Raw genomic sequence first — 10,804 nt, forward strand, 5'->3', positions numbered from 1 at the left:
GGGATGGGTTGTTGAAGCAAATTGATAGAGCTGAGGCAGAAGCTTTGGAGGCTTTTCCGTCTGCTGAGGAAATTAGGGAGGCCGTTTGGGATTGTGAATCGTCTAAGGCCCCAGGTAGTGATGGGTACAATATGAATTTCATTAAGAAATGCTGGGACGAGATTGGTCAGGAGTTCACGGTTGCGGTGATGGAGTTCTTCCAAAGGGTAAAGCTACCAGCAGATGTGAATATAACATGGGTGACTCTGGCCCCAAAGTTCGTGGGTGCTAAGGAGATTAAGGATTTTCGGCCGATTAGCTTGGTGGGATGTGTGTACAAGGTGATTTCAAAGGTGATGGTGAGAAGAATGAGGTCGATTATGCCGGGATTGGTGGGTGAGACTCAGACAGCATTTGTGAAAGGACGAAAAATTCATGATGGTGCTCTCATAGCCTGTGAGACAGTTCATTGGCTTAAGGCTCGGAGAAGGAAGGCGGCGATCATTAAGCTGGATTTTCATAAAGCGTATGACAGAGTCAGATGGAGTTTTGTGGATATAGTGTTACAGAAAATGGGATTTGGATAACGCTGGAGGAATTGGGTGAAGGAGTGTGTCAGCACGGCCACTATATCTGTTCTGGTGAATGGGTAACCATCCAAGCTGTTCAACATGGAAAGAGGTCTCAGACAAGGGGATCCCCTTTCTCCATTTCTGTTTGTGTTGGTCGTTGACGTGTTGAATCGGATGGTGGGAGAAGCTGTCAGGAACGGGCGCATTGAACCACTATTGGTTGGTGGAGAGCATATCGAATTGTCGCACTTACAATTTGCAGATGATACGATATTATTTTGCACCCCGGTGACAGAGACAATACTCAATTATCGAAGACTGTTGCGGTGCTTTGAGTTGATGTCGGGGCTGAGTATTAATTTTGAGAAGTCAAGTTTGATATCAGTGAACTGTGAGCAGGAATGGATAGATAATACATGTGGTTTGCTGGGATGCAACCAAGCGGTGTTACCCGTAAGGTATCTCGGGATTCCTTTGGGTGCAAATCCTCGTTTAGCGAAGACTTGGAAACCGATAATTGACAAGGTGGAAGAGAAACTCAGTCTCTGAAAAGCAAAGGTGCTAACCAAAGCGAGTAAGCTTGTTCTTATCAAATCAGTGCTAAATAGCCTTCCTATATACTATCTTAGTCTGTATAAGATGCCAAAGGCAGTTGCGGATAAGCTTATTGCTCTGCAAAGGCGATTTATGTGGTGTAAGGGGGATGGAAATGATGGTATTCCGTTAGTGAAGTGGGAGTTGGTTCAGGCACCGAAAAAGGCTGGGGGTTTGGGGGTTGGGGATGCGGTGATCCGGAACACAGCGCTCTTATTCAAGTGGTGGTGGCGATTTTCTAAAGAGGAGTGCCCATTGTGGAAGAAGATAGTATGCTCCTGCAACAAACTGAACCCTACTGTAATGCTAGTAAATCAGTAGTTACCGGTTAAAGGTGGGCCATGGAAAGACATATGTCAGTTAAACATTAAAGAGCAAAGGATAAAAGATAAAATGCTTACGGGCATGGCGATGGAGGTAGGGAATGGGAGGAGTACCCTGTTTTGGGAAGATAACTGGCTGCAAGGTGGCCCATTGAAGGTGACATTTCCAAGACTTTTCTCAATTTCGGATCAGCAAGGATCGAAGGTAGGGGATTGTGGATTTTGGGATGGGCTTGAGTGGATATGGAACTTCCAGTGGCGAAGAGAGTTGTTCCAATGGGAGCTGGAACTTGTCCACCAACTTCATGAGCGGCTACGGCAGGTGAAATTGTCAGATGGTGAAGAGGATAATCTGGTTTGGAAGTTTGATGGTAAATGGGTATTTTCTACCAAATCTGTTGTGCAGGTCCTACAATCGGAGACTTTGTCGGAGGAGATAACGAGCTACAGTTTCACAAGCTCAGTTTGGAGAGGAGTGGTACCGCCGAGGATTAAGCTTTTTGGGTGGTTTGTACTTATTGGCAGAGTTAATACCAAAGAGAGATTGACTAGACTAGGCGTTATTAGGCCCAGTGATAATATCTGTGTTCTATGCAACAAGGAGGTAGAGTCGGTGGAGCATTTATTTCTCCGATGTGAGCTAACATGGCAGGTGTGGTGTAGTTGTTTGAGGTATTTTGGGGAGGTGTGGTCTATTCCTGGAACCATAAAGGAACTGTTTGAGCGGTGGACCGGTAGGCATAAGTAGAAACAAGATAAGAAGAAAATGGTTGTCGGGGTTCTTTGCAGTTATTTGGAACATTTGGGTAGAACGCAATGCTAGGATTTTCAATAATCAGAAAACAGGTGTGGAGTTCGTAATAAGGAAGACGATTCTGAGCAACAACGAATGGACTATGAGTGATCCTTAGGGTGGTTGATGGCATTGCTGGGAGTTAAGAATTTTATGTATTTTATTAAGTACTTGTTGCTTCTTCCGTTGCTCCACATCAGTGTGTTGAGCTTATTTTAATTCAAAAAAAAGAATAACGAAAACAGAGAAATATTATTTCCATACATATATACACGGTAAAAAAATCACCAAATAAATTTTTTTGTCATTCGTCACTAACCTCCATGATCAGAGTTACAAACCCTTGCAGCTGTGTTCAACCTCCACGCACGTTTATACACATTTTTTGAAATCAATATTCAGTCGCAACTTTTTTCCCCTCTAACAACCACTAATTACTTTCAACCATGGAATAGAGAAATTTTTTTGTTTTAAAGCTCAAAAGAAAAGAAGAAGACGAAAAGTGATAAAAAAGGGTTGAAAAATAATGTTTTATTATTCTAAAATCCTCAAATGATGTTGTTTCAACCTTTTTTTAGCGTCAACGACATTGTTTTTTTCTCTCCAGTATGGCAAAAACTAAGCTACATCATTTACAGTATTGAGCTCTAGTGACAAAAAATATGCTTAGAATTAATGTCATGCACTTTTTTAAATTTGTGAGACTAAATTATTAAAACAATTAGAATCTCAAAAACTAAATCAATGAAATTCGCCAATTTCAGAACTAAAATTGGACTCAAACTTATAAATTACTTTTTTTTTTGACATTTATATTTTAAATACTTTTTTCTTTTTGGCATTATCTATATTTTTTTTTTTATCGTACAAACACACACACCAATCTAACCACCACTACTAGGATGAACCTGGTGTGGCTTAGTTTGAGGCAAACACTTTTGTCACTACATGTCTACATCACATGCCTCAGCCACGGTATTATCTATATTGAATACTTTTTTTTTTGGTAATTATCTATATTAAATACTTTATTAGATCAGTTCGATGGTTGGTCACTTGGTCCATTATTGTTTTAGGGTGGGTTTCCTTCAATTTTTATGTTTGTTAGATCGATCCAATTTTTCCTTGCTAATACTAGTATAGGGCTTTATTTTTAAAGGTTTTTATTTGGAGCTGTTGGGCTTTTGGTATTAGCTTGTTTACCCAAAGGGAATTAAACTCCATGGGTTTTTTAATACTAAATATAAAAAAGTCTAATTTTAATGCACTAAAGTCTTGTCTACTCTCATTTATTCTTTTGAATGATGATGTAATTACTTTTACTAACATAACATTACATAATTAAATATACATATAAAACTGTTTGATACTGACACTATCAACTAAATTCATATAAAAAAAATTAAAAAAGCTCAATATTTTTTACATGTATTCTACAAATAATTTATGATGCCATGCAGCACCACTTTTGAGCATTGGAAAGTAGATGCAAAATCTAGGAATTAAAAAAGAAATTGTTGAGATAAGAACGATAAATATTTTCCGGGGGAGTCAAATTCACACAGTTGCATATTTAAGAAGAAATTGTTAAGATATTTCCCCCGAGAGGGCGGAGGATTCACACTTTACAATTCACATAGTTGTATATTTACAATATTTATCTCCTATTTATATTATTTCTAATAACACCTAATATTAGAAACAAGGAGGAAAAACCCATTCGCTAAGTTGAATGGATACCTCAGAAATTATAACTATAATAAAAACAACCATAAAACCCTAAATCTACAAAAGACCATAACACAAATGAGAGACTCTGCCTCCGTCATCTTCGTTTATCCAATCATTCCAACCGTGACAGAGGAGAGAAGAGAGCACAAAGCCCATGTTTGTCGTACATAAAGCTTCAAAGTTCAAAGTTCATACTCTCCTCTGCACATCATTGACTTGTTCAAAAGTTATATACAAGCTACGACGGATTTTAATCCTCTAAATTTTGAATTAGAAAATAAAGTTTGATCTCACCATTTATTTCATAGGTGGAACTAAAAGAAAATATGAGAGAGAAACAATTCAAAAGTGAGAGATCAAACTTTATTCTCTAATGTGAAATTCAAAATTTAGAAGATCCAAATTCTACACGACGACCCCTTATCCAAAATCGATGATTTTTTATAACCTTAAGCACACGGATACCAATACTAAAAATGGGAAAAGATTAGCAACAAATCAATTATAGTACATGTTCCCAAATGATTCAACAACTAAGCCTTTCCCATTCTATGGAATTGGCTACACAATCAAACGATGCTAAGTGCCAACAGTCAAAAAAATAATAGACTGCAAGGACAAGATTTTCTATTCACATAGAAACTGTATTCACTATTGTTAAGACTTGGGTTTTTTTTTTTTTTTTTTTTTTCCCAACTAACCAAACATATTTACACTTTTTCTCATACAAAATAAGGAATATATTAAGGTACGGAACACATTATAAGGCTTCATCAAAACTCAATGCCACTATTTAGCTGAATGGAGAAGGAAGGACGCCCAACATTGGAGAGAGGAGCATCAACTCTGAAGACAACGCCTGAGTTCCCAACATTTCCATTCCACTTTGATCTTCCAATCTGGAAAGATAATGCAAAAAAAAAACAAAAAAAAATGAGCCAAGGAAAGAGTTATAGCAGATAAAGAAAGAACTCTCATTCCATCAACTTACGGATACAGAAGCGAATGCAGATGGATATGACATGAAGGCGCATCCACAGATTAGGCTGAGCTTCTCTTTAACAGAATGTATGAGTTCGGCCCGCAACCCTGGATTGCTTCCACCAACTGTGGGACACACACTGACCATGTCCGGAAAATTGGAAGATGAGATTTACAAACAAAATTGAAAATTGAAGTTAATATATACAGAAAACCATGAACTACACCAAAATATCAGCTAGCCTTGTATTGGATGTGCACGGCAACCAGACGTAAGATATAGAAGCGACATTCTAAAATAAAAAGCCTTTGTTTTCTCAGCTCATGAATCCAATGGTCACAATAAACTTAGCGCATGTTTGAACCAATGGCTAAAGAGGGAAGGAGTAAAGGGGAATAGAACATATCAACCTCTTGTTTTATTATCCAACGAGTTTCATTGGAGGGAATAAAGGTAAAGAATCAAAAGGTGACCGTTAAGCACCTAAAAAAAGTAGAGAACCACACCTTAAAAGCTAGTTGTTATCCTTAAATACAACATCAAACATCCCATACAAATTGATGTAGGACTTTGGGCATCTCTACCCTAAACTCCAGTAGAACAAAATAAAAAACCAGTAAGTGCACTTCGCCTTGACTTCACTGGAACGAGGCTTTCAATAAGGAGTTCTCTTTCAAATTTTTTTCCCTCTTTATTTTAAGATAAATGAAAATCCCTTTGCTTATTAATCCCAAAACATCCCTCAGAGGAAAGTATAAGAAATATATCAAGATTGAAACATCTTTACCTGAATTGAACGGTTGGCCTCACAATGAGACCAGATCTCTTCCAGGCCAAGGCTTGGGCAACACCCAAAGAAAATGATTTGTCAGGCCATTGTACCATCGGCGTAATTCTTGTTCCCCACTTATTCTGAAAAACAAGAGGCATTGTATTACATTAGTTCCCAATTCCCATATATAGGAGTATCAGTGAGGTCACTAAAATTTTGGGACCTCACAGAACCATGTGTATTTAAAAAGTTATTCTAAGCTTTCAATGCAGCTTGGATTCTACCTTGCATGAATAGCTGAATCTCATTTCCCCAGGATATTGACCCTGAGCTTGAAGAAGACCTCCGCAAACCGGAAGGAAAGCACTCGTAGTAAGACCCTCACCGGATACGTAGGTTAGTTGTCCATTAGGAAATTGCAGATCCACAAATGACTGGACGCAAAGATAGAAGGAAAAAGAAATGTGAACATAGGGAATTTAAGGAAGAAGAGAGAATACTAACCCAGGAAATCACTCGTATTTTATACAACCGGGAGTTTTATTCCGCCTAAATACTACAGCAAACAACGACAACAAAGCCTATCCGACTAGGCAGGGTCAAATATTCCATCTAAATATTAAAATGTTGAATTATGATTGACACACGCAAGACAGTGTCAGAGTGATCTTGAATAGAAGATTGATACATGCAATTATGGGCTTATGGTCAACCTTCAAATTTTTCTATTTGAAATTTACAATTGTGATGAAACAAGAATGATTATATCAGCAACTGTCAGATTGTGCCTGAGGATGACATAATTATAAAGCAACCGAAGCACTAAGCTGGAATACTAAGATAATATATTAGTCAGCACATAGCAGTGCATAAAAACAAATGCACAAATGAAAACCAGAACGACCGATCTTAAGAGTCATCATAAGCTATCAACTTACACAAGCTAAGGGATTCAAACAAAGCATGGACATCAACAGCCACCTCCTGTGTTTTGACCACACTGCTGGACAAAGAGAATGCATTCCATTCTGACAATAAAAAAATTATCATATCATGTAACATAATATTAAAGAAGAAGGGTCTACCATCTACGTGAAGATAGAAATAAATAATTCAAAAGATAATTAAGCAATTTTCACAAGTGAGGAGGAGTTACTTTTGACAGGAAAATAAAGTCATAAATCTATTGCCAAAAATGGCATATTGATATCTTCTGTATCGCAGAAACAAAAAATGCCAAATTAATGTGTCTCATTTTAACTAGCAAACTATACACTAACTTGGACAGGAAACTTGATCATGTAAATGGAAATGGGGCTCATTTATCAAATGCATGTGAATAAGATACAGTATATAAGGTTTCCTTTAATAGAACAAGACGAAATATGTTTTGCTAACCACAACTTCAACAGAATGTCCACAAATATACTGTTCTAAGATAAAACTCATTTCCACAAACATTGTTACTTTCCTGTAAGTTGAATTTAGATAGCTGATCCTCGTACTAACCTTTCTGTCGTAGCCATACCAAAGTAAGTGTTGCTTTGACAGATGAACAGGCAGAAGGAGAGTTGAATCGCGAATAAAGAGGAGAGGTCCAAGCTGGACAAGAAAAAGGGATGAATTTCCATTTCCAGATGTAGAAGTAGAGCCACCGTGTGATGCCTCTACTCTCCACAAATCCCCCCTTGCAACTAAAGACCCGTCCACTTCTTGTGTCCTACTATCATAAGTTGACGTAAAATTTATGATTCCCTGCATTTTCCAGAAAATAAACACTCATTGGAATCAGAAAGTAACTTGGGCAAGCAACTTAGTGAGAGAAGAGAGTTTGACCATAATACACAATCAATAGTTCAATCTTACAGAAAAACAGTAAGAGTTTGCACAATTGATATTGTCTTATATAACAAGGGGAAAAAGCATATTAAATGCCCCCAACATTTGCCAAAAGTTTCAATTTTGCCCCCAAAGTATAAATCATATAAATTTTACCCTCAACGTTGATGACATAGAAATCATAGGACAAAGAACTTTCATAGAGAGTACCAGATAATAAAACATAGGAGAAGACTTCAAATAATTGATAGTTATTAATCAACGGAAACAATTCCAGGGAAAAGAAAAGAAAATATAGCATTGACTAGTAGAAAAATTCCAAGATAGCTTAAGCAACTAAATGAATTAGCTGCAAAATCATTTGTTTTGTACAACAGTGGCATAAACATTAATATGCTTAACAAGTGCTACCCTGAAATTTTCCCAAAATAGCATTATGTCGTGAGTCTATAGTTTATGTCCCTATACGTATATCAATTTTCAGGTTGCCACTCCAACTGAACATTAAGATTAAAATTATGAGGAATCTTGGTAAGTAACATAATCAATTTTGCAAATAAATAATTCATTCCAAACCAGTATAATCGAGTACTGATCATTGAAATTATGAGCATTTTAACTACATATAGTGTGCTTGGGTCTGCTTTTGCAGAAATGGTTTTAGTTAGTTCAATAGAATTTTTACTTACAGTCGATTTTGAGGTAAATTCATTTATGTTTACTAGTTCTTTTAAAAGTGATTCTAACAGAAAGTAACAACTTTTTGCTTCTGCCAAAATCAATTCTAGAGGCTTAATTGATTTTGGGTATAGATAAGTAAAAATCCACTTTTATATTGCCAAAAGCGATCTCTGTCGCTCAAAATTTTTGATTGGGGATAACGGATAAAGGGTGAAAACTTATAGGCCAGTGCTACAATAAAATATCAGGGTGCAATTCTTTATAACTGATGAAGTTGATAATCATCTTTCAACTCTTACTTTTTGTCTTTCTCAAAGTAGGACTAGTGTAACTATACTAAATTATTAATTTGATAAGATGCCATTGCTCGTTACTCATCATGAATACCGTAAGAAAACTGTGAGCAACAACAACCAAACCTCGTCCTACTAAGAGAAGTTATAGATTAGGTCAAGATGCTGGAATATCCTGTCCTAATGTTTATAGTCAAATCAAGAAAAATCATAATCCTTTTCAATAGTTCCATCAACGTTTTTCTTGGTTTCCCTCTTCTTCTAGCTATTGGACTATTTCCATAACCACCACATGGTGTACTCTTTGTTCTATAGGCTTTCTCAAAACATGCCAAAACCACTAAAAACTAGATTTTACCATCTTATAGGCATCAATCATACTAATCACCACAAATTCATAATAAATAAAACCACAGACTAAACCATAAAAGTAAAATCATCTATTGCGTTGGTTCATACAAATGACCGGGTCCCTGACCAACTACTATGATGAATAACATAACAGCCCCATAGTCCAAATCAAAGTCAAAAGGAGCAAAGCAATAACTTGAACAGATTAAAATCTCTCCTAACATTAGCACACTAATCATTCTCCAATCAGCCACTAACAAGCAAATCATCGAAACACAAAGCTAAAGCAGCTATAAATTAATCAAACATAAAAATAGCAAATCAATGAAATCAACAAAACTAAAAACTATTACCTGTCGCCTACCCATATAACCAATAGACCCAAGGTTAAATCCGCCACTGCCACTGCCACTGCCGCTGCCACTGCCGCTGCCGATGCTGCCACTGCCACCACCTTCTTCATCCACATTTCCACCGCCGCCGCCACCACTATTAGTCTCAGCAAAACCATGATTCTTCAACCTCTCACTAAGTGACCCCAAATCCAAATCCTCTTGCATAACAGCAACCCCAAGAACACCACCACTTCTCTGCCTAACCTTCTCCCCATCCATCCGAATCGAGCCCACCACCGCCTCCTCCGGCTTAAACTGCACCGCAGGTAACGGCAGCGACCGGAAAAACTGCTGAACCAAACCGTTCAAACTGGCCCCAAAGTCCGCCCCAGCCTGGCCGATCCTATTACCAATGTCAAAAATCGCCGTCACGCCGTTTATCCCATACTCCTGCGTGGCGAGGGCAAGATCCCCGTTCGCAAAGCTGTGTGTCGGGAACTCAAGATCAAATAGCTTCGACTTGTGAGGGTTTGGCCAAGCGAACTGCGGCGGGGTCATGTGCGTCTGGATCAGACCACTGAAACCCTGGGCAAGCCTATCAGCAAGGTCCTGCCCATGCCGTTGCACCTCCTCCCATGCTTCGAAGGACCTTTCTACAGACATGTTCTCTTCTCTCACAGCTCCCTCAAACTTGCCATACAAATCTAATTTCAAACTTTAAATCGCTGAAAAACGAATCGCGACCAAGACTAATACTCAACGAATCCAATAAGATATAGGTAAAATACTGATATCTGAACAAAGATAAGGTGCGAGTTGTTGAGGCAGTTACAAGGTGTGTTAAGGAAGGGTGGCTATGTAAAAGAAACGGTGAAAGGAAGAGTGAATGTTTTGAGAAGAGAGAGAAAAATGAAAAGAGTGATAAATGGGACGAGGGAGGCGTGCTAGTGTATGATACGCGGGGGTGTGCAGTGCGCACAGGGGGTTTTGTTGGGTGACACGTTGCGCGTAATATTGGTTGTGGATGAGGAAGAAGAGAAGACTGAAGATTTTAGTTAGAGGGAATGAATGAGTCACCCGTCAAGGATGGATGCACACGTGACTGTCCAATGTGAAGGCGCGTTTTTTCGCGCTTTTGACAGACACTCCTACGGCCGTTGAGATCTTAGATCTCTCGATTTCAAATAAGTTACTATAGGGATATGTTCTTTTTTTTTTTTTTTCTTGGACTTATAGGGGTATGTTCTGAAATCCATTTACTAAATCCAATACACCTGCGGCCTGCGGGCTTTTGTAAATGCAAGATTAGAGATAGGGATGGGTAGAGTAGGGTAGGATTTAAGTTTAATTTTAATTTAATTTATGAATTAAATTTGTTACTAAAATTTAATTTTATTTTATTTATGGATTGAGAATATTATAATTCTAATTTTATCTATGATCCGATGGTAAACGGGTCAAAATTCGTCGGGTCGGTTCACGTAATCCGCCAAAAAAGGCGAGTCGGACTAGAAAATTGGGACCGCCAAATAATAAAAGTTCGCCTAATCCGCACCGCT

General features: G+C 38.0%; 1 protein-coding gene across 1 annotated transcript; it reads right to left on the reverse strand.

Annotated features, from left to right (window-relative positions):
- Positions 1-4,460: 4,460 nt before the first annotated feature.
- LOC112769240 (uncharacterized) lies at positions 4,461-10,289 on the reverse strand. Its single transcript, XM_025813695.3, has 7 exons — positions 9,264-10,289; positions 7,256-7,501; positions 6,685-6,774; positions 6,031-6,180; positions 5,762-5,886; positions 4,984-5,113; positions 4,461-4,891 (listed from the first exon to the last, which is right to left on the reverse strand). The coding sequence occupies exons 1-7, from the start codon at positions 9,906-9,908 to the stop codon at positions 4,766-4,768; spliced, it is 1,512 nt and encodes a 503-aa protein (XP_025669480.1). The 5' UTR covers positions 9,909-10,289; the 3' UTR covers positions 4,461-4,765.
- Between the last annotated feature and the right edge of the window lie 515 nt (positions 10,290-10,804).

This window comes from Arachis hypogaea, chromosome 18 (assembly GCF_003086295.3).
Source record: "Arachis hypogaea cultivar Tifrunner chromosome 18, arahy.Tifrunner.gnm2.J5K5, whole genome shotgun sequence".
In the NCBI taxonomy this organism is placed as follows: domain Eukaryota; kingdom Viridiplantae; phylum Streptophyta; class Magnoliopsida; order Fabales; family Fabaceae; genus Arachis; species Arachis hypogaea.

What these genes read in the sequence shown, in the direction of transcription:
- LOC112769240 (XM_025813695.3), bottom strand. Translation starts at nt 9,908, where the DNA reads ATGTCTGTAGAAAGGTCCTTCGAAGCATGGGAGGAGGTGCAACGGCAT. An exon ending in GTTTGAATCCCTTAGCTTGT is followed by an intron (nt 6,181 to 6,684) that starts GTAAGTTGATAG and finishes CTTTGCGTCCAG; the next exon opens with TCATTTGTGGATCTGCAATT. An exon ending in CTGCATTCGCTTCTGTATCC is followed by an intron (nt 4,892 to 4,983) that starts GTAAGTTGATGG and finishes TTATCTTTCCAG; the next exon opens with ATTGGAAGATCAAAGTGGAA.